This window comes from Peromyscus californicus, unplaced genomic scaffold (genome assembly GCF_007827085.1).
Source record: "Peromyscus californicus insignis strain IS unplaced genomic scaffold, ASM782708v3 Scaffold_21__1_contigs__length_65335640, whole genome shotgun sequence".
Taxonomy (NCBI): domain Eukaryota; kingdom Metazoa; phylum Chordata; class Mammalia; order Rodentia; family Cricetidae; genus Peromyscus; species Peromyscus californicus.
This window is the reverse complement of record NW_026294514.1, coordinates 2189305-2212730: the sequence shown is the minus strand read 5'-3', so window position 1 is coordinate 2212730 and position 23426 is coordinate 2189305. Positions and strand designations below refer to the sequence as shown.

Genomic DNA, 23426 nt, shown 5'->3' with positions numbered 1-23426 from the left:
CTACATCCATGATAGAATCAATGCAGTCTAGAGTAAGGGAAAAGATTTTCTAAGAGAGATAAGTTTTAGATAGATGTTTTCATAAGTGAGGACATTTTCAAGAGAGAGGATCATAAAGCAATAGACCTTTTCCTTTCATATTTATCAGATTTTATGGAAATGGGTTGGTTTCATCCCATGTAAAATTAAACTCAAAAGGAAAATGTCTTTATAATTAACAAAAGTAAATGTAATAGCAGGAAAGACGGTTAGACGTCCTTAGTACAGGTGTGGGCTGTATTGGTTTGAAGCTATATGACACTGGCCTTGCACGTGCAGAGACACTACAGCTAGGATACTTCTGGCCCTTGTTGGCTTTGTTTTGGCCACTTTCTTGAAACCCTTAGGTTTCTGTAAAACATAGAAGATTGCAGTTTAATATACATAAAAATCCTTGACATACAATGAATTTTCAATTAGAGATATACCAAAAAATCAAGTAAGATCTATCTATATTACAGTCTTTCTGGTTTTTAAAATATAATTTTGACCCACAGCTATGATTTCAAACATTCTGATTAAATTCCTTGCATAACTGTATCATTTAGGCTATCTGTATAGTATTGATTTTTTTTTTCTTTCTTTTTGTGGCCCTGTGTCAAACCCAGGGTGCCCTGAAGTCTTAAGTCAGTTACTTACATCACCAGCCCTGATCATTTTCAAATGTACTTCCATATTTGCTTTAATTTATCAGGTAGGTGTGACATGCTGTTACCACAGATTTTTGGATAAAGAAACAGACTCAAGCCAGCTGGGTGGGTAGTACATCCTTTATCCGAGGACTATGGAGGCAAATGGGTTCAAGGATAGCCTGGTCTACATAACAAGTTCTAGACCAGCTAGAACTACTTAGAGCCCATCTCAAAAGAAAGAAAAAAGGGACAGATTCCAATCTATTATATTGGTAAAGATCTTGTGGCTATTTTGAATCAAGAGCCTGGATTAAACAGAAACTTCTGTCTTCTGTTGCAGGTCTCTTTCTAATGTAAACCTTAGCAAATAAACTGTTTTATGCTGATTCTACCTGGAATTGCATTTCCTTAGAATCGTCTAGGTTATTTTAAGAGTAGGGCAATTTTCATATACTCCATTCACATGTTACTAATTTCCATTACAGGAAAGTGTGATAAGGTAAAAACATGCCAAGATGTATCCTTTCCTTCTGCCAAATTATAAATTAAACAGGCATTAGCAACAAGTCAGTCGGCTTACTGAATACAATGGACAATGCCCTTCTGTTCAGTGGCGAAAGTATAAAACAGTCAAGTCTGTGAAAGCATGAAGAAAGATTTTGCAGCAAAAATTGAGAAATAGTGGCTGTAGAGAATGCCCACCAGTTAAAAGCACTGCTCTTCCAGAGGACCTGGGTTCAATGTCTCCCTTTGTGAGACTATAAAGTTAGAGGAAAAGATCTTTTTCAGGGTTCCAGTTAGACTGGTTATAGACTGCTCCGCTATAGCAAGATGATAACATCAGAAGGGCAACTGAATATGTGCTTCTCTCAAAGATGCTGATCCATGTATGTGTGGAAAAGCTAATCTCCAAAGCTCTGCACCAGTCGGAGCCACAGAATACCTTGGGAATACAGCAGGTGCTTAAAACCAGATCTTTTCTTTAGAACTGCACTGAATACAGATCTACACTTGACATCTCATAGGTGTATGGAACCTATTTGAAAGCCGTCTGCTTTCAAGGATGCTAAACATCAGCTTGCGTCTATGCACACTGCAGAAATGTAAGATGTGCACCTCATTTTTGAAACTCCAGATCAAAATGTTTTGATTTAGTATTAAAATGATTTTATTTTTATGCATTTGTGTTTGGTGGTCCCTTTTTATAATATTTTTCAATTCTAGGTAATTTCATTTTGAGATGCTATGTGTATTCTAACTTTTTGTCTCTGCAGATACTTTCTGGCAAGTTTCTATACGAAGTATGATCCAACTCACTTCATCCTAAACACAGCTTCTCTCCTGAGTGTACTTATTCCCAAAATGCCACAGCTGCATGGCGTTCGGATCTTTGGAATTAATAAGTATTGAAATGTTTCTGCAACTGAACAAAACTCTTATAGCTACTGTGTTCCCAGTAAGGAAAGAGTAGTGAACTGCACTGTTTCTGTGATAATGTGAAATAAGAGGTATTTACATTGGAGGGCCAAATACTGGTCCTTCATAGCCTGTCTTGAGGTGCAGAATTCCACTAAGGGATGCCTCTGCCTAATGTGCTTGGTATATTTCCGAGAGAGGCTTTACAGGCAGGCTGGGCAGGCCCAGCTTAGAAGTTGATGGCAGTACAATGAGGGTACAGTAACTAAATCCAAGGAAACGAGTGGTTTATAAGAAACTAGGACCAGCTTGTAGTGAATGGGCATTCATTATGTTAGGGAAGGAAAACTCAATGATCTATTCATAGTTTAAGCAGACTTCTATAAAGCAGAATCATCTGTATACAAGTTTTTATTACTGTATATGACTTTATATTGACATACATCCTCTTATTTTATACAAGCCCCTTTCTACATTATATGTATGCTCTTTTGGTTTTTCTAGCTAAGTATTGTGTGTTGATAAATGAGGTCATGTTTGTGTTTATTGTATTACAGAGTTTATGAAGGTTCACCTTCATGACTCACTCTGATAGACGACAGGCAAGGCTCTGAGTCAACATTCTCATTTTGGAACAAAGTGGGTTTTACTGCTTTTCCAGAAGCAAAGCTGCTACACCAATTAAGAGAATAACTTATTTTAAGTAATTCAGGTTTTGAGTAGCTTAAACATAATTGTTTATTTGGTTGTGCAAATTAGTAAAGTCTGTCATTTTTCAGAAAAGGAAATGCAAAATGGAGTGACCTGCTTTGGGCAGAACTATTTCTCCAACAGCAGAACTGAAGCAATGGATTCTCTGTTAGCAAGTCAGAATAAAAGATAACATTGTCTGGTCTTAGTTTCCTGCTCTTGATCCCCGGTTTGCCTATTAATATGTCCTTTAAATGTGTGAGCCTTAGTGTAAACAACCCCAAATGGTACCTATATCCACAGCAACAACTATATTGAATTCTTGTGATGTGGGGAAGCTTCCTATAGTTGCTAGCATTAATTGTATGAAATTACTACTATGAGAAATATATTTCTAAAATGTTATAAGATAAAGCTGAAAAACTCAGTAACATAAGATTGAAAACAGTTGTAGATCAACTTATAAGTTAATTTGTGGCAATAAACAGACTTAGGGGTAGAGGTCATTGTTTCCTATTTCAAAAGTACTGAGTTTAAAAATCATTTGTATGATGCTGCCTTTGTATGTTTGTCTTTTCTTGTGTATTTTTCAATTACTGGTAATTGATGCTTTAATAAAAAGTTTTCCTTGGTGTAAGATTATTTTAAAAATTTCCAAGACAGTCATCAAAACTACATTGACACTTCAGATTTATTTTTAAACAACTGAATTTGTAAAATCAACTAAAAAATGTTCCTCTGTTTAACTTCATTTTTAAAAGCTTATATTTTTACACATATTTAGAAAAAAATTGCCCCATGTTTTCTGTGCTTTCTACTTTCAATGCTTTAAAACTATTTACTCATACCTGTATGGGGCCTGCTCAGTTATGCTATTTTAGTGCTACTGAGTCTGAACAAGAAAAGCCTGTTCTTCGCTGGAGGTGCACACAGTGTAGGTAATTCAGGAAGTAAAGAATGCCATGGAGGTAAGGGTATGGGATGTGTGGACACCTGCTTCATCTAAGGAGTGGAAGGTACAGCGGTCTAGAGAAAATTGCCAGTAGGAGTAGTAACAGATGCCGAGATTCCTAAACACCAGAGACATGTTTGCAGTAGAGGCAGGGAAAAGCAAGGAGAATGGCAACCATGAGTATCCCAGCAGTATGGCACAGCACAGGCTAGGTTACAAGGCGTTCAAAATCAGAAATAAGCGGATTTTATTCTTAGCATGACAGAACTACACAGAAGATGGAAGGGACTCATTGTATTTAAAGCTCACTGCTGTTGAAATGAGCCAGAGAATGGAAAACAGGAATAGTTGGGAAGCCACTGCAACCAGGCAGTTCAGACTGAGAAGTAGTGAACGAAATGAGCTACCGGTAAGAGTTGTGCCTTTGTGGATGTGCTGATTAATGTTGGAAAGCAGAAAATGAAGTGACTTAGTATTTGGTCTGAATACTAGGTGAATGGCTGTGTTAAACCTGAAAAAATGCCATTTTTATAAATGTATACTTTATTAATCTGGATGTGGTAGTTTATGTCTGTGATCTCAGCACCATCAAGGCTAGGGGAGGAGGCTGCTGCATGTGCAAGGCCATCCCGCCTTAACAACAACAAAACTTAATTAACTCTAATGAAGTCAGGACACATACTGGCGACTTAGTGATGAGCCACTAGATCTGTCAAAGATTTTCCTTACAATTATGTGGGTTTGTATGTGAGTGTAGTGCCTGCAGAGGCCAGTAGAGGGTGTTCCATTTCCTGAAGCTTGAGTTCCAAGGGATTTTGAGTTGCCTGACTTGGGTTCTGGGAACAGAACTTGGAGGTGCACCTTTTAGTGCTACACCACCTCTCCAGCCTGTCAGTGCATCTTAAGTGAGGTAGGTTTTACTGTGGGGCCCTGGTATTGGTTTTCTGTTGTCCTTTTTTAAGGTGGTTGCTGCCTTTTAAGCACAGCTGACTGAATCACCAGCTGCAACTCTGCTGCTATTAGCAGTGGTTAGGCCTCAAGGGCTGTAGCTGGCTGCTCGAACTCTTGCAGAGCTACGAAGGGAACTTAATTAAACCGATTCCCCTCTAAAAAAAGTCAAGATTCAAAGGTTAAGATGGAATTCTGCTCTTCAGAGGCTGAATAGCAAGTAGTTCACCTCCTCTCCTTGCTCATATCCTCGCCCCTCCCTACCAACCTCCTGACCGCAGGTGAATTTTATTTAATCAAACACATCTTTGCGTTTAAGAGCATAAACAAAAGTAACACACCTTGAAATAATATCCTACAAAAGTTTTCTATTTCCTTTATGCTAATTTTCACTGCTTTATGTTTTTTCCAAGCTGACTCCTGTGTTTTTGACATGCCACATTCTTTTTTGGGTTTTAGGTGGTGTTACTGTCTCCCAAACTAGATTCTAAGGGAGCATAATAACAACTACTTAAAAGTATCTGTGAATCAGCCTAATAAATATGTGACAACATATCTCAGTGCTATGTTAGAAAAATACTTAAGACTGGAATTCAGTCCCCTACATCAGCTCAAATAAGCACTGATGACTACTCCAGTAAGTTCTGATTTAACAGTAATAGAGGACAGCATAACCCATTTTATAATGAAGTTATGAGTTGTTTATATTGAGCCAAACCCCTAATCTTTATGCCACAAAACTCTTTATCTACTTGTTTAAACTTAACAGTCTTGAATAAGCACTACTAAAGCTGTTACATTTCCATAAAATACAGTCCCACATTTCTCCCACTTTCAGTGACTTCTTTAAGTTCTACTTTGATTTTATTGTGTAGAATGCAAGGTAAATACAAGAGGGGATGAGATGAGAGGTGCCTATAATACTGCTGTCTCCTACATGCTTTTTTTTTTAATGCAATATGTTACCACTTCAAATATTTTGATTTGATCATTGGTTTACTTTGTGGAACAAAAACCTCACATCTTCAGCATGAGCTGTCAAGTGATGGTTTCTCTTTTCATACACTTAACAAAATAGATTCATTAAACCAAAAGCTAAGAGTTTTTCTTATCAAAATATTTTGTTAATTTTGACCTATCTTATCTAACTGAAGTTTGAGTCATTATTACACAGCATATTAATTGTGTCTCTTACATGAATATATATTATCAGTAAATATGACCCCCAATTCCCTTATCCTATTCCGAATAAAAATAAATGGAATATAACTGAACAAATTTAATATAATCCTTTTAACAGAATAGAAAGTTGCAAAACTGTGAGATCAATGATTCTCAACCTGTGGGTCATGACCCATCAGCAATCAAAAGACCCTTTCACAGAGGCCACATATCAGATATCCTGCTTATCAGATATTTACATTCTGATTCATAATGGCAACAAAATTACAGTTATGAATAGCAACAAAGTAATTTTATGATTGGGGAATCACAACATGAGGAACTGTATTAAAGGGTTGTAGCGTTAGGGAAGTTGAGAACCACTGTCTTAGTATATGTTGATGTGAGAATTTGGAACAGGTTGAAGAGTGGTAAGTCAGGCTTAAGTAAAGGGACCTAAAAGTAAGTGGGTTGTGGGGGGTCGTGCTTATGAGGGAAGATACGGGATTTTTTTTGTCTAGTCAAAAAAATGTGCATTTCCATTTCACTACGTTTCTATTGCCTATTACCTGTCTTTTGCTAATAGACTTTGAGAAGGTTGTAGATGTAATTCTAAATGGTCTTATTAAATAAATAAAAAACACAGAGCCAAATAAAGAGTGAAACGCCCAGTGATTGAGCAGTAGCCAAGAGCTAAGACCACCTTATCTTACCACTTGCTGTTGTCCTTCCCCTGAGAGAGAGAGACCTCCTTCCTGTGCCCCTTTCATTGCCTTTTTCTTCTGCCTTCTCATTGGCTGTAAACCCAACCACATGACTTCCTCGTCACTGCCTGTCTATACAGACCTCCAGGTCTCTATGGGTGGTACTGAGATTAAAGGCGTGTGTCAACATGCTGGCTGTGTTCTTGAACACACAGATCCTGCCTGCCATGTGGTCGGATTAAGGGCTTGTGCTGCCACTACCAGACTTCTGCAAAGATGTGTATGCTGGCACTTCCCAACCTTGCATCTTAAATCCTTTGCTTGCTACAGTTTTAAAGCTTGGTAGGGAGAAGAAAGATTCGAGATACATCCATGCAAGCTTAATTAAATTCACAAACCAAGTCAACAAAAACAAGACGATGCAAAAATTAGTACATGCTACACAGAAGGTTGAGTACATAGTGATATGGGGCTATAGAATGCAACACAATTTTTTTTTAATGTTCACAACTTATTTGGCTGATTTCGTGATAACAGAATGAGCCAGCCACAGGTGTTTCCCTTGGAATGGAGAGCGGGAGCGAAGGTTTAGACTACAACCACAAACACTTCCATCCTCTGGGAATCCAGTGCTAATTCTGCTGGTGTTCTGATTTCTGATGAAAATACTCTTTCCCCATGAAAGTGGAAGGTTTCTTAGGTCACTACCTGTAAGTCTGGTGACATTTTCCCTAAAACAGGATGACAATGTACCCTATCCTTTTTCTCACGGTGGCACCAAAGGAAAGGCAGGACTCTTTCCTAAAATGTAGCGTCGTGTGGGCGCAGTGCAGTCAGAGCTGAATTCGGACCCCTCTTCATAAGCCGCCGTCAGTGTAACCTTGGTGCTCACAAACCTGGCAAGAACGCCGCCGGAGGGCAAGCTGGAAGGCTCAAGATGTCCTGAAGCATTTCTTCACCAAGCGGCTCTCGAGCCATAGGCAACACCGCGGCCCGAGAACTGTGTCGCTGCCCGGTGGCGTCACTTCCGGGCGCCGGCGCTTCGAGCGGACGCCCGCAGCTTCCCAAGGTGGATGGTATTGCACAGGTCTTGCCTCAGAGGCTTTTTAAAAAGTAGATCTAGTCGGAGCTCCTCTGCAGTTCTCCGCCGACAGAGACTTCGTAGCTTCCGAGCCAGCTGTTTCCAGCTGTGCTGCCCAAATTGAGGAACTCTAATTCGTCTGGAGTGGCTGTGGGAGCTCACGACTCGAATCTGCGAATAGTTCACTCCATCCTGGTCCTGCAGGTCCGCTTTCCCAGCTGAGACGTTGGCTTTGGTTTCTCACCCTAGTTTTGCTCATTCCACACATGCTTTGCAGTGTGCAAATGCTAGGGTGTTTATATATAGATTGCTATCTTCTGGGGGTGGTGGGGTAGGGGAGAAGGATTTAGAAAGAAGGTTGGGGTAGTGAACCTATTACAAGAAAATGGAGATGTGATTCCAAACATTAGATACAAGTATCTGCAGTTGTTTCATTTAGAATGAGCTTTATGGGAGGACTTGTTTTCAAACCACAAAATTAAATTTGAGTGGTGTGCGTATGTTTTAAAAAGCTGAACTACGTGCTGTACATTCTGTTTTGGAGAGGAGGCCCAGGACACGGGAGGTCTTTTTTTGTTTTGTTTTTAATCTGTTCTATTTGCCGTGAATTTAAAATTTTTTTAACTTCATTTTAAATAGGACTATCCACACAACTATTGTACTCTAACATTAACTGTTGTATAACGTGAAAGTTGAGCATTGTTTATCCCAATGCTTCAACCCAGAAGTGTTCCAAATTTCAATAATTTTTTTTAATTTTATGATGTGTCATATACATGACATATCTGAGGATGAGACCCAAAGCTAAACGTGGAATTCATGTTTGTTTGCATCCTATAAACATAGCCAAGGCAATTTTACGTCATATTTTTAGTGTTTCTTGTGTTTCCACTAACCCTGAGTCAGGTGAGTAGAGTGACTTAGATTTTCACTTTAGGGACACTCAGCTTGGAGTATTAATAACTTTGTATGTTTCTCACTTTCTTCTTGTAAAATCTAATTAATTTATATTGGATGGTTTATGGGGCCTTTATAAGATTTTGATAACTTTTACTAATGTTCTTATAATTTTGTAAGAATGAATACTTAAAAAATAAATATTCACTATTTTGTTTAAGTCAATGAATTAATCGCAAATGACAATTCCAAGTAATGTTTCTGTAATTCTTTCCTAGGAATCATTTGTAGAGTATAAAGTATGCTAATATTAAGTAAGACAGCAGGAGTTTTTTCCAAACCACCAAAGAGTAACATTTTTGGACTTTTAAGAAGTCTTAGTGTTTGCCCTGGAAGACTTTTTTGTCATAAACTGGTCCTGGGAATTGAAACGAGCTGTGATGATACAGCAGCTGCTGTAGTGGATGAAGCTGGACATGTGTTGGGAGAAGCAATGCATTCCCAGACCGAGGTTCATTTAAAGTAAGTAGAAACTATTTTGGTCATTCCCTGTTTTTGTTGTTGTTGTTGTTGTTTGTTTGTTTGTTTTTAAAGAAAAATGAAACCATTCTTTTGCATTTATCATGTATAAAAGTCAAATTTTAGTAGTTAAATTCTTACTCTTAGTGTAAAAACCACTAAATTCTGCAATATACAGAGCCATGCCTTGTGGTACAGGCCTTCAATACCAGCACTTCCACGGCAGAGGCAGGTGGATGTGAGTTCCAGGTCAGCCACTGCCACTTAGTCAGACTTTGTCTCAAAACAAACAAACAAAAAGCCTGCTGTAGAAATATCTCATACCTTGCCCCGGCTTTTAAGACATTCCACAGGCCACAGTAGGATCTCAACTTTTGCCAGTCCTGACAACAGAAAAAAGGAAAGCTCATTCCCAGCACTTACTTCCAATGATTTTTCTTTGTTGTGCCTTTTTCTCCTGCGTGTATGTTTTGTGGTCTCAACAGCAGTCCCAGGAAAGCATCACCTGATAGTTGAGGAAAAAAACAAACAAACTATTCTCATTTACACATATAATTCACATGAGTACTTAAAACATTGTTGTATTAAAGCTTAGAAGGTTTCTAAACCCAACTGTTTGCAGAGGACCACAGGACAGGTGACTTAAATAATTGGACTGGATATAAAGTGCAAAATATACCCAGCTTTAGCCAGTTGTCACTCAAGAATGTAAGACTTAAGTATCAGAATTTTCAAAACAAAGTGAAAATCCACATGTAATCTCTAGATTTTTTTTTTTAATAAATGATTGGCTAATTCAAATCACATTGAAATACATCTGCAAGTTATCAGTTTCCAGCATTTGAAGAATGAAAAAATGTCTGGTATTACTTAGTATTGTCTCACTAATGTTAGGCAGGTTCTTTATCCTCTGATTTCTTTTTCATATCCATAAACAAAAATAGCTTCCTTAGTGAACTGGGGATAATTTATGGGGAAAATAGAGCCTCAAACGGCACACTGGGAAATGAACTAGAAGGTCCTTTCATCATTTGATGCTCACAGAGCTACAGAGAGCAAATCCATTTGATATGGTAAGTTATTCAGGCAAAGATCAAATGGATTTGCTACCAGTGTTGGGGTCAGGGCTCAGTATTTCCAGGTTCTTGGCCTCTTTTCCAAAGAATTGAAAGGGATTCACATAGATTCACAAAAGAAGCAAAATGATAGTGCAGATTGTAAATGGATATGCTGTCAAGATTGGTAACGGGACACATGATTAAGAGTACTCAGACCCTGACTCTTGTTCAGGACTTTCATGAAATTCAAGGGAGGGATTGACTACTCAGGGACAGAATTTGGGTCCTTCTTTAATTTGTTTAATAGATTAGATCATATGCTCATTTTTCCCATTGTGCATGTCCCCTTCCATAATGCATCTGATTTAATCACATGCATGCCCCGTTATGCATAGACATAAGATGATAAATAGAAGATTCTCCATAAAATGTTATTAGAGGACACAGTTTTGCCTTACTGCACATGCATCCAAACTAGTTCAGGCTGGCTCAGCCTTCTATTCTTTTTCTGTGATGTTGGGGATACATTTGAATAAAAACTGTCTAAATTTGATTGTTATAGGGCCAGGGAAATGTCTACCATTGTTCATAGACGGAGTACATATAACCCCATGCAGGTTGGGTAGGGAGTGGTTGGAGTGCATCGTTTGGAGAAGAGTGTGCATGCATAGTGGGCACAGGTGAAGTAACTAGGCTAGTGTGCACAACCCACAACCAAGAGGCGGGGCTAGTGTGCACAACCCACAACCAAGGGCGGGGCTAGTGTGCACAACCCACAAACAAGGGCGGGGCTAGTGTGCACAACCCACAACCAAGGGGCGGGGCTAGTGTGCACAACCCACAACCAGGGGCGGGGCTAGTGTGTACAACCCACAACCAAGGGCGGGGCTAGTATGCACAACCCACAACCAAGGGCGGGGCTAGTGTGCACAACCCACAACCAAGGGCGGGGCTAGTATGCACAACCCACAACCAAGGGCGGGGCTAGTGTGCACAACCCACAACCAAGGGCGGGGCTAGTGTGCACAACCCACAACCAAGGGCAGGGTCCCAGGTGATCAACCATCTGCTGTGCTTGCCTGCTCAGGCTGATGTGTACTTTTATATTCTGGTTTAGTACTATACATTGAGACAACATATATTTTCAGCTTTCTTATTTATAAAATCTGGATCATCATCATAGCATGTGTTAAATATGAATAAATATGAATTATTTTAGAGCACCTGCTGCAGTTAATAAAATCGAGCCATTGAGAACAACACTTCTGTTACTATAAAGACAGATAGTGAACAGGTCATTGCTAAGTAATGTGGAAAGTGTGATGATAAAGTGCTGCTTGCTAGTGTATCCTCTTCTTCAGACTTCTTCACTTCCTCTCCACTTCACATCCAAGTCAGTCATCCAGTGGTGGTAAACATAACCCTCAAATACTGCTAGAGATAGTTCTCTCTTTTCTCACTAACTTAATTTAATCCTACATTGTCCCTTGCCTAGACTCCAAATTTAAATGATTTCCTCATGTCTATGTTACCTTTCTTCCTTAATCACCTACACTCTCTATACAAATTAAAATATGACTAGAAAATGTGTTCTCATTAATTATTTGAGAATAAGGCCATAATTTTACTCATTATTTGTCTTTATTGCTTAGCATAATTTCTAAAAATTAAATACCAAAGAAGGCATGGAATGGATATAAGACACAAGGAAAAAGTGAGTAGGAAGAAAGGACTTGAATTCTAACCCTCAAATTCCAATCAAGTAAATATTTTGAGTTGGAAGATAACAGTCAACAACAAATTGCTTTCTAGTGTTTTCTGACATCACAATCTGCAGTGGTCTCTAAGAATCAGAAGATACAGCTAGAAAAGTAAAGAGGCTTTGAATGTGGTGGTGTCGGTGAGAATGTTATTAAACTAAACATTAAGTGTGGAGACAAAGGTTAAAAAAGGAATATTGAAGGGACATTGAGATGGCTCATTAGTAAAGAAAGCCCCCTGCTGACCTGAGTTCAAACCCTGGACCCCCAAATGGTAGAAGGAGGACACTAACTCAGGCAGTCAGCTGACCTCCTCCACATGCACCACCCTCCATAAATAAATAAAAATGTAGTCTAAGAAATGAGCCTTGAAACTCAAATGATTCTAAGAGTATTGTTGCTACTAACAGAGAATAAGAATATCAAATAAGTATATTTAAATAAGTTTTTAAAATTTTGTTACAAAACACACTTATTGATTTCCTTATATCCTCATTTCCTGAAATATATATATATATATATATACATATATACACACACATATATATATATAATATATTGTTGTAACTAAATACTCATTGAATATTGTGAAGATTTTTATTTCTGTGTATAGAAACCATCCCACATGGTCTTGCAATGTCAAATATTTTAAAATGATGTTTTGATGTCAGAGGTGAATTTTACAGACCTGTGAAATTGCTTCCCAGACTGTAAACCAGTTAAAAGTTACAGTATCTGTTGCTGGCCATGTTTTGTCCCTGTCCCATTGGTCCTTCCATGCTGGAAACTGAATGTGAGACCCTGAGTAAATTAGGCAGGTGCTTTACCCTGGAGCTTCATTCCCAACCTTCCCTGCTGATTCTTAGCTAGGTGTTTGGAGTGATCATTCACTGTCCTACACAGACCAAAAATGTCCACTGCCAACTCTGAGCACTAGATTCCCAAACTTTATTTTAGGATTGCAAGCTATCTCCTGTCCTGGTCTGACCTCAAGTGCAGTGTGTTTAAAAATAAACTCACCTTCACAAAACTGTCTTCATATTTCTCACTGTTTATATTTTCTTTCTCCCCATCATCCCTAGCAAATATGAGTCATCTTTGATGCCTGGGACCCTCATATTCTTGTATCCAGTTTAATATACTTTAGTCAAATAACTCTTGCATTTAATTTCTAAAATTCTCTCCTCAAGATTAATGAGAGCTAAATACAGTTTTATCCTGCCCATCTTTTGTTCATGACCTCTTTGAAATTCTTTATGAGTGTCCTGGTGACCTCATTCATCAGAAATAAACCATTTTGAACACAGCATGAAAATACTGAACTCTTATCAGTCTTGCATTATAAAGCACACAGTGTTAACATACATAGTAATGTAATGGTTCATTTGTAAGAATGCCTTCAGTTGTAACATTGTTTTCCTCCTTTCCCAATTTTTTTAAAAACTGTCTTTTTTTTCCCCCCAGAACAGGTGGGATTGTTCCTCCAGTAGCTCAACAGCTTCACAGAGAAAATATTCAGCGAATAGTAGAAGAAACTCTTTCTGCTGGTAGACTCTCTCCACAAGACCTCTCAGCGGTGGCAACTACCATCAAACCAGGACTGGCCCTAAGCCTGGGCGTAGGCTTATCATTCAGCTTACAGCTAGTAAATCAGTTTAAAAAGCCATTCATTCCTATTCATCATATGGAGGCTCATGCACTTACAATTAGGCTAACCAATAAAGTAGAATTTCCTTTTCTAGTTCTTTTGATTTCTGGAGGTCACTGTCTGTTGGCATTAGTCCGAGGTGTGTCGGATTTTCTGCTTCTTGGGAAGTCTTTGGACATAGCACCAGGTGACATGCTTGACAAGGTACTGCTTCAGAAGTCATTTCTTTTGGCTCTTTCAGTTGAATAGCAGAAACAAACTGCTCACCTAGGGAATTCTGAGCAATGCCTGATTAGACTAAAAAACTTTTTAAAAACTACTGCAAAAGGCTGGGTATGGGTAGCAGGGTAGACTAAAATTCAAGGCCAACCTTGGCTATTTAATAAGTTTGAGGCAATCCTGGGCCATGTAGCAAGGTCTTGTCTCAAAAAAGTGCTGGAATCCTAGCACTTTTAATTAGACTTTTAATCCTAGCTTTTGAGGCAGAGGCATGTAGATCTCTGTGAGTTCGAGGCCAGTCCAGTCTGCATACTGAGCTCCAAGAGTTGTAATAACTTTTTTTTTTCTTTTAGATAGGGTTTCATTCTGTAACCCATGCTGGGCTCAAAACTCATAGTGATTCTCCTGCTTCAGCCTTCCATGTGCTGGGATTACAAGTATGAATTACCACTATGTCCATCTCAATTTTATAATATTTAGCCATTTAATAAAATGGTAAGAATTTTACATCTATGTGCAAAAGCTCAAATACTTGTAGTTATTGCTATATAGTTAGTCAAATAATTCTTGTGAAAGTGTTTGGGAAACTTAGCACTGTAAGCATGCTGTAAAAATATAAGGATATATAGTGATTAGGAGCAGGACATTGTACATGCCTTTAATCCCAGCACTTGGGAGGCAGAGGCAGGGGGATCACTATGAGTTCAAGGTCTGCTTGGTCTACATAGTGAGTTGCAGGCCAACTGGGGCTATATAGTGAGACCCTGTGAGGGAAAAGTAAAGATTAACATAGAATTTAGAATCCAGTGCATAATTGCTAACATCCCAACAGATTTTCTTTGAGTAGTATGGAGCCTACTGCATATACAAAACAGCTGAAATGATGGAGGGAAAGAATGAGTCAGATTCTTATTTTCAAAGTTCACCATTAAATAACCATCCTCAACTTCAGTTTTCTGACCCCAGTATAAGAGGGAAAAGCTAGGGTGGCAGCACTTAGACACTGCTGTTCAGCTGCGAGAGAAGACTGGCCTGATTTCCTGAAATTAGCCATAGTCCATGTATTCACTCAAGATTTTTAAAGTAATTTTTGAATTCATTATCTTTATATCTTATGATTTCAAAATGTATAGCCTGTGACTCATTTAAGAATATATTTTTTAATGTCACTTATTACATATATTGACGCTGATATTTTGACCCATCCCTTTATCCCTGATTAAAGCTAACTTGGTCATAGTGGGTAATCTTTTTCTTAATTAATTTATGATCAAAATATATTGTATGAAAAAATTTTAAATGTTTGTTTTTAATAGGTGGCAAGAAGACTTTCTTTAATCAAACATCCAGAATATTCTACGATGAGTGGTGGAAAGGCTATAGAACATTTGGCCAAACAAGGAAATAGATTCCATTTTACTATCAATCCTCCCATGCAGAATGCTAAAAATTGCGATTTTTCTTTTACGGGACTTCAGCATGTTATCGATAAGCTAATAACGTGCAAGGAGAAAGAAGAAGGCATTGAGAAGGGGCAAATCCTGTCTTCAGCTGCAGACATTGCTGCTGCAGTGCAGCATACAACAGCGCGCCACCTTGTGATGAGAACACATCGTGCTATTCTGTTTTGCAAGCAAAAGGATCTGTTACCTCCAGCTAATGCAGTATTAGTAAGCTTTGTCGTCTCTCCTGCTAGTAATGGGATGCTTTCCAGCATGTTGCTTACCCCCAGGAATCTAGTTGACTTTATTCAGGATGAGTAGGTCGTTGTGTCTCATAATGGACAATGTAGAACAATATAGAATAAAAGTGATGTATACCCATTGTGAAGGAAGACATAACATCTTTATGGAGCATCTGTACAGCCTATGTAGAAAAAAAAATTCCCAGGCTACATTTTCTCTTTGAACTCTAAAGAGGGTTTACAATAAAGAAACCAGAATAACCCTTGTGATTACTATTTTTAGAGGAGGAGGCTGCTATCCTCCATCTTTTAATGAAATCCCATCAAATATGCTTACAAGACTTGATAATCTTCCTACTTAATAGGTCTTAAATCTTTGAAAATTATAAACTAAGGAAATGTCTAAATCTGGCAATTTATAAAATCGAATATTAAAAATGAATATTAAAGATAATGGTTTATTAAGAGCTGGGTAGCTCAATGATAAAAGTGCAAAATGCAGTCTAAAATATTGGTGTATTATGATTGCAAATGTTGCAGAGACACTTTCTGGTACTATGAAAGTATTTAAAATGCTAGCAATGAATACATGCTGGCTTAAAATTGTGATTATTATCTCCAAATTTTCTGCAAATATATCACTAAATATATTAAGTGATATATTACTTAACCTCAAGTAGTTTCTTGTTGGATAAAGCTGGGTTTTTTTTCCCCCAAGTTTAGTAAGAGCTTGGTTCATATCCATGTGTGATAACTGTTAATACTCCTCTTCCCAATTCTTTCAGGTTGTATCTGGAGGTGTTGCAAGTAACTTGTATATCCGAAGAGCGTTGGAAATTGTAGCAGATGCAACACAATGCACTTTGTTGTGTCCTCCTCCAAGACTGTGCACTGATAATGGCGTTATGATTGCATGGTAATCCACAAGAGAATATGTGATTTACTTGTAATCATGTAAATAGTCATTACCATCTTACCATACTAAATTTCCATCCTTCATATCTTGAGGCTGTTTCAATGTTTTATTATTATTCAGGAATGGGATTGAAAGATTACGTGCTGGCTTGGGCATTTTACATGATGTAGAAGACATCCGATATGAACCAAAGTACGTAGTACCATTTATCATGTTTATACAAATTACATTGTAAAAGAAAAAGAAAGTCTGGAGTATGTTTTTTATATATGAAGATTTTGTTGACATTCTGGTGGTACATTAAGGACAATGACTGGTTTTCATGAATATACTTGAGAAATAGTTGATAAGAAATATTTCTGCTACAGAATCAAATTATAAAAATTTTAGCAGGCCATATATGAACCATGGCCTGTTTCTACAGGCCATGAATAATGGTGATACATCGTCTTATTTCTTACTAGAAAAGAACACTTTTCAGGGCTGGAGAGATGGCTTGGTAGTTAAGAGTGCTCCCTGCTTTTACAGAGGACCTGGGTTCTGTTTCCAGTATCTACATGGCAACTAACAGCCACCCTAACTCCAGTTCTAGGGGATCCAACACCCTGACCTCCATGGGCTCCTGAATGCATACATACATGCACTCAGGCACATATGCATACACATAAAGTATTTTTAATAAAAGAAAAGCCATCGGCATGAGCTGTACTTTTGTATTGTCTAGCGTTGTCTAAGGACGGTTGGTGTGTTAGCAAACTTGAGGGAAACATGAAGATAACATTCAGATTATATGTGCTCCTACAGGAATCAATGGGAATAAACCAGAAGGCAGCTCTTCACTGTAAGCCTTATGTCCTCTCTCAAACCACAGTTCCAAGAGCAGTTTTTTAATTTGCTATCAAGTTCTGTTCAAGTTAGTCAGGGAATAATTTAGGACAATTACATTCCATAACTTGACATAAGTATATTTGAACATTATTTCTTCTGATATTTTGCACTTCTCAGCACCAGAGTTGTGCTTCAGGAACCACTGATGTTGACATCATTTGTGAATGGCCAGAGTTGAGGGTAGTGTCTGAAAGAATCACTTACATTGCTGCTTATCAGATGATACTGGCTGGTCCGGTTGTGCCTCCTTGTAGCAGGGTCTGGGCTGGCGATGATGGCTTTATCCAGCTGGGGTCAGGTCAGAGTCTTAACCTTGAGCAGTATCATAGAAAAGCAGGAATTTGAGGTTTCACTTTATTTACTAAGGAAGAATAGATAAAGTGGGTAGGAAGTGAAGAGCTCTTCAGTCTAGAAGAGCAAGGGCAAGTTGAAAAGGACAGAGCAACTTGTGAACTCTGAGAAGTCATGGAAACCTAGGAAAGTGCAAACACAAACAAATGTAGGCTTGACTTTATGTGTTTAGTGCTATTTCCATTTTGACCTTTGTAAAAGATTATGACATCTTTTGTTGTATTTTATGTTTGATTTTAAGGGTTATTTTTCCATTTGCTTTTTTGTTGTTTGAGAGTTTGTGGAATCCAAGTTTTTACGTGTGCTTAAACAGAAACACTACCATTGAACCTTTGAACTATATATCCCCAGCTTTCACTTTGTTTTAAACTTACTAATTTACAGTCCTTTGGAGCAGTAGAAATTGCAAATATACCTCAAAATTAAGGTTTCTTATGAATGGGGTAGTGTCATGCATTGTCCTGTTTGTATCTGTGTAAGAATCCTCGTGGGCCGGGCGGTGGTGGCGCACGCCTTTAATCCCAGCACTCGGGAGGCAGAGCCAGGCGGATCTCTGTGAGTTCGAGGCCAGCCTGGGCTACCAAGTGAGTTCCAGGAAAAGGCGCAAAGCTACACAGCGAAACCATGTCTCAAAAAAACCAAAAAAAAAAAAAAAAAAAAAGAATCCTCGTCACCTATGCCGACTCTCCATTACTTCCACCATTGTCCAGACTCCAAGCAGATCATATGCAAAAGTTGTGACAGGTTGTGAATCAAACATAAAGTCATGTGACCTCTGATTTTCATGCAGATGTCCTCTTGGAGTAGACATATCCAAAGAAGTTGCAGAAGCTGCCATAAAAGTACCACGATTAAAAATGACAATTTGATTGGTGATTATCAAAGGTCTCTACAGGTAATGTCTCAAATAATAAGTTTTAAGTTTTTGATATCAAATTATATAAATATGTTCATTAGGCTTCAAGACTTTTTATGCATGTGTGTATGCATATTCCTGGAGGGCACATGTGTGTGCAGGGGTACCTATGTGAGTGTATGGTAGCAAGGAGTCATTCACAGTTCAGGTGTTAACTCTCAGGAATGCTGTCAACCTCCTTTGAGACCAGGCTTCTCATTGTCTTGGAGCTTTACCAATTAGACTAGAGGACATTGACCAGGGAGCCTCAGCAAGATGCTGTCACCACCATCCTCGCACGGGATTACAAGTTTACACTGCCGTGCCTGGTAGTTTTACATGCTTTCTGGAGATTGAACTTGGGACCATGCCTGCAAGTACATTACCTCCTGAGTTATCTCACCAGGCCCAAGACTCTTTTAAAATTCCTTTTTTTTATCTTTTCTTCTGAAAGATAATAACTGCATGTTACAGTTTTTCAAAAGAGAATGGCTTTTTTATTATCAAAAACCAGGGAAATCAAAGGATGAAGAACTTACTGATGTTGGCAGGTGGGAAAAAAAATATCCTTGAGAGAAATACAGTGGTTCTTTTGATTCCTGGCCCTGTATCATGGATCCTAAGTCATTTTCCCTTTTTTTCAGGAGAGTAGAAGCTAGTTTTTGACCGCTACTACAGTAGACTGACTTCTTCAATGAGAGCAGTTTTAAAATCAAGCCAGGTCTCAGCTGTATCTAATCACAGACCCCTGAGTTATGACAGAACTTGACCAACAGAAATATGGACTTTACTGGCTAAGTAAGTTTTTAGGTGTCATGCTCTGAAGACTATATGCTTTTAATTTTTGTCTAATTGGGCCACATACTTTCACACCCAATATTTTTTTAAATTATATTTACTAAGATGAAAATAAATGAGATGAGAAAGGTTTGTTTTAGATAATTTTCTCTGAACCTTGGTATTGTAGATACTGTAAATTTATTTATTTTTTTTTTTTTTTTGGTCTAAAGTAACTATATCCATTTGGGGCTGTAAGCACAGTCTTACTGGGGCTGGAGAGAGGGCCCAGTGGTTAAGAGCACTTCTTGTTCTTGCAGAGGACCCCAGCATCCACATGGCAGCTCCCAAGTGTCCATAACTCCAGTTCCAATGGATCCAGCATCCTTTTCTGACCTCCTAGGGCACCAAACATGCATGTGGAACACAAACATAAATGCAAGCAAAACACTCATACACGTAACATTTTAAAAATTGATAATAAATCTTAATTTGTTTAAAGGAAAAATGTTGCTATGTCTACTGATTTTGCCACGAGATGTTTCTGTATACTGGACCAAGTTGTTAATTTTGTGAACTTTCTAGTCTTTGGTGACATGTTTTATTGAAAAGCTAGAGAAGGTAAAGATAAAAATTTAGCATAGAAAAAACTTTTTTTTCAGGTGCCTCACTTTAGAGTATTCCAATAGTAGAATTACAGGCATATACCACTATTCTTATCTAGAATGGAAACATCTCTTATTTTAGTCCTATTTTAAGCTAGCTTCTCAGAAAGTTCCATAAGCAATTCTTTAGTTCAATTTATGATCACCTACTTTCTCCTAGAAATGGAACAACTGGAAATAGCCATTACTTAAAATAGCTTTTTATTCTTTGTTATTAGTTTGCTGTTGTATAATAGGATTGGTAAAGAAGTAACAGGTAAAAGCAACAAGTAGTTCAGGAATTCACATTTTACATTTGGATTTACATTTTGTGTATGTGATTATAAATTAACAAACTCCTTTCATGTGACTACTGCTGTCAGTACATATAAATTATAGAAGAAAATTTACCAAAATTTATATTATGAATATACTCATAATCTGTGTTTTGAAAATGTTAAAAGTTGTTCCAAGTGCTATAATCATGCACGTATGTCAAAATTACTAATTATTTCATGATACAAGTAAGGGGAAAGTATAGCTAAAAAAAATGAGTGAACCCTAGACAGCAGCCATGTCTCTAATCCTTGAATACTTGGCTTTGAGAAGGTTGGGATAAGGGAGCAACACTGAATTCTGTTGATGAACACATGCCAAATTTACCTTACAGTGAAGCAAAGGTATATTAGCTTAGTGGGTCACTGAAATCAAATGGGGGCTTGTTGTTTTGTATTCTTTTGTTTTTGAGACAGTCTCACTCTGTGGCCCAGGCTTGTCTAGGACTCACTATATAGCTCACACTGGTCTTGAACTCTTAGCAAGCCTCCTGCATGAACCTCCCACATCCTTGATTACAGCACACCTGGTAATGCTCAGTATGTCCTCGAGGCTTTTTTGTATATAATTTTTAAAAGAAAACAATACAATAATAAAAATTAATCTTGAAGAGTTGAGGGTATCCTCCCCAGGTTCAGAGAGCTATGCCAGAGAGGAAGCAGAAAGACTGCAAGAACCAGAGGGGATGGATGACTCTACGGGAACAGTGGCCTCCAAACACAACAGACTGATGTACATATGTGCTCAGAGAGATGTGGCAGCATGCATGGGGCCTGCACAGGTCCGAGCCAGATGGAGTCCCAGTGCAGAGAGGGGAAGTGGACATGAACTCACATCCGAACCAAGAAGCTCTCTCCAACTGATAATCCACTTGCATAGGAAAAATTAGTTTTCTCCAACGGAGTTTCACTGGGTGTGTTAACCACACTTCAGGGTAGGTCCCGTGCCCAGCAGTAGATGGTCAACACAAAATGGACTCAATGACATATTTGTAGACTTTCTGTCTCATGTTGCTTTGATTGGACATTTTTGTTTGTTTGTTTTGTTTTACTGGTCTTTTGCTTGTATATTGTGGATCCAATTTTATGTTTTTATGGGTTTGTGTGTGTGTTTGTTTCTTGTGTTTACTTTTTTAAAAAAAGTTCTGGTTTGTTTGGAGTTTTTGTTGTTATTTGCCTATTTGTTTCCTAATGAGAAAAAGGGTGTGGAGGTGGGTGGGAAGATCTGGAGGAGTTGGGGAGACTATGGTTAGACTATATTGTATTCAAGATTTTTTCAGCAAAATAAATATTTTAAAGAGTTGGCAGTGATTCTTTGGGAGAAATACTGTAAGTTGTCAGGATGGTAGAATAGTCTGGTTAAGCTAAGTTACTCAGGAAGTGCCTGTGGTTGTTTGTAAAATATCTTGAGCCCACCTGAAGCTACATCAAGGCTTGGTTGTTCATGGTAGAGGCTTAATAATTACTTCAAGAGTTACCCTTAATGACACTGAAAAAATGATAGTTTCTTACCATTTGATTCATTTCTTTCTAATATTAAACATACATTTTCCTACATTTCCTATTAGAATCCATCAGAAAATAGCAGCTCGGAGCAATTGATAAAACTTAGATTTAAATATTTAATAATATATTTTATTTTTGCAGTTTTGCAGTGATTAAGAACACAGATGAGCTCTGTGAAAGCCTTAAGTGAGGGTGGCTACCACCATCATGATCATTATTATAACAACTGTTTGTTAATATGTATGGTCAATGCTTACTGCAGCCCAGGTAGATCGTGAATTACAGAAAGGCCTTCAGAGTATATGGAGGCAAAGTGAATAGAGAAAAGGGATGGAGAAGTGAAAGAATAAGTGAAGCCTTGCTTGCATTGATCATGTCTGTCTACTGCTGTAAAATAAAGGACCAATATCAAAGCTTGCACCCATTAATATGGAACTTTTGAGCAACCACCTCATATAGTTTATTGTTGATTGTTTTTTGCTCTTTTGGAGGGCCTGCCACCCAGCTCCCAAATAAATCACACACAGAGCCATATTCTTAATCATAAATGTCTGGCCTTAGCTTGGCTTGTTGCTAGCCAGCTTTAATTAACTTTAAATTATCCTGTCTACCTTTTGCCTCTGGACTTTTTCCATTCTCTTACTTCTGTAAATCTAACTCTTACTCCGTGGCTGGCTGGGTGGCTGGCCCCTGGAGTTCTCCTCCTTCTGTGGCTACTTCTTCTCTTAGATTTCTCTATTAATTCTTTCTGCCTGCCAGGTCTGCCTATCCTTTCTCCCGCCTTGCTATTGGCCATTCAGTTCTTTATTAGACCATCAGGTGTTTTACACAGGCACAGTAACACAGCTTCACAGTGTTAAACAAATGCAACATAAACAAAAGTAACACACCTTAAAATATTCTACAATAGTTCTCAGCCACAAGAATGCCCTTATCAAATGCAGAGTAAAGGCACTTTCTGTAGATAATGGGACAGCTCTAGTGGCCACACATTTAATCACACTCCCTTATGTACCTGATGGGTGGTGATTCCAGATGTTAGATTGAGTATTTAGACATTATACATTGCACGTTTCATAAGCCTCGCACTTTGGTAATACTTAAAGTATTGTAATAAGTGTTAGCATGCTCTTTAACTCAGCATACCAACTCAAAAATGTTTCTAACTCTTGAGACATATAAAGATATAGATACACATATACATATATACATATATATTATCTACTCATGACAGTTGATAAATGACAGGTATAAATGCAGTCATTCTATATAAAAATTCTACTTATTTTTTGAAGCAATAACTCAAACCTGATATTAAATTCTATGTGAAACACTGGAAAGAAGATCTGTTCTATATTAACATAAAGAACTTCCATTCAAACAACAAAATAGACTCCATTCCCTGAAAGACCACTCAAGAGTCTTTTCATGTTCAAATGCTTTTTTTTATTTTTATTATTAGCTTTCTGTGGGCTCTGTGTTGGCTTTCTGCTCACGTTTCCCAAGGTTGTTCAAACACACTATTCTTGGTCTTGATACATTTATGATATCTGATGAAATTCCAGATGAAAAAGAGAAAATGTTATGGGAAACAGTGGCCTGTTTTGTTGTTTTGAAGAGCCCCATGAAGTTAGTTACAGGGGGTATTAAAGTCAGAGAATCTCTCGGTTGGATTTTAGGCCTTGTTTTTCTTCGATGCTCTTTCC

At 38.0% G+C, this 23426-nt stretch overlaps 3 protein-coding genes across 16 annotated transcripts in view; 2 read left to right on the top strand and 1 right to left on the bottom strand.

Moving 5' to 3' along the window:
• The window catches only part of Ormdl1 (ORMDL sphingolipid biosynthesis regulator 1), a 12864-nt gene extending 9450 nt beyond the window's left edge, over positions 1–3414 (top strand). For both annotated transcript variants that reach the window (XM_052749396.1, XM_052749397.1), the window contains exon 4: positions 1946–3414. In XM_052749396.1, coding sequence (XP_052605356.1) covers positions 1946–2081 — 136 coding nt within the window. In that variant the 3' untranslated portion in view covers positions 2082–3414. The remainder of the gene's footprint in view (positions 1–1945) is intronic.
• Ankar (ankyrin and armadillo repeat containing) overlaps positions 3078–23426 on the bottom strand; it is a 99908-nt gene continuing 79559 nt past the window's right edge. For 5 of the 8 annotated variants that reach the window (XM_052749370.1, XM_052749373.1, XM_052749372.1 and 2 more), the window contains one exon: positions 19648–23426. In XM_052749370.1, coding sequence (XP_052605330.1) covers positions 23179–23426 — 248 coding nt within the window. In that variant the 3' untranslated portion in view covers positions 19648–23178. The other 3 variants (XR_008220811.1, XM_052749375.1, XM_052749374.1) reach the window with 3 other exon arrangements.
• Positions 7715–21373, top strand: Osgepl1 (O-sialoglycoprotein endopeptidase like 1). Of its 6 annotated transcripts, XR_008220815.1 has the most exons (9): positions 7991–8529; positions 8799–9042; positions 13322–13709; positions 15041–15394; positions 16194–16324; positions 16445–16516; positions 18354–18458; positions 19103–19256; positions 19556–21373. XR_008220815.1 is itself a non-coding variant. In XM_052749394.1 (8 exons), the coding sequence occupies exons 2-7, from the start codon at positions 8822–8824 to the stop codon at positions 18430–18432; spliced, it is 1245 nt and encodes a 414-aa protein (XP_052605354.1). In that variant the 5' UTR covers positions 7991–8529; positions 8799–8821; the 3' UTR covers positions 18433–18458; positions 20848–21373. The 6 variants fall into 6 exon arrangements, 2 of the variants coding, with proteins under 2 accessions (XP_052605354.1, XP_052605353.1); XR_008220816.1 differs by lacking the exon at positions 7991–8529 and adding an exon at positions 7715–7827 and having other exon boundaries at positions 18354–19256; XR_008220814.1 differs by having other exon boundaries at positions 18354–19256.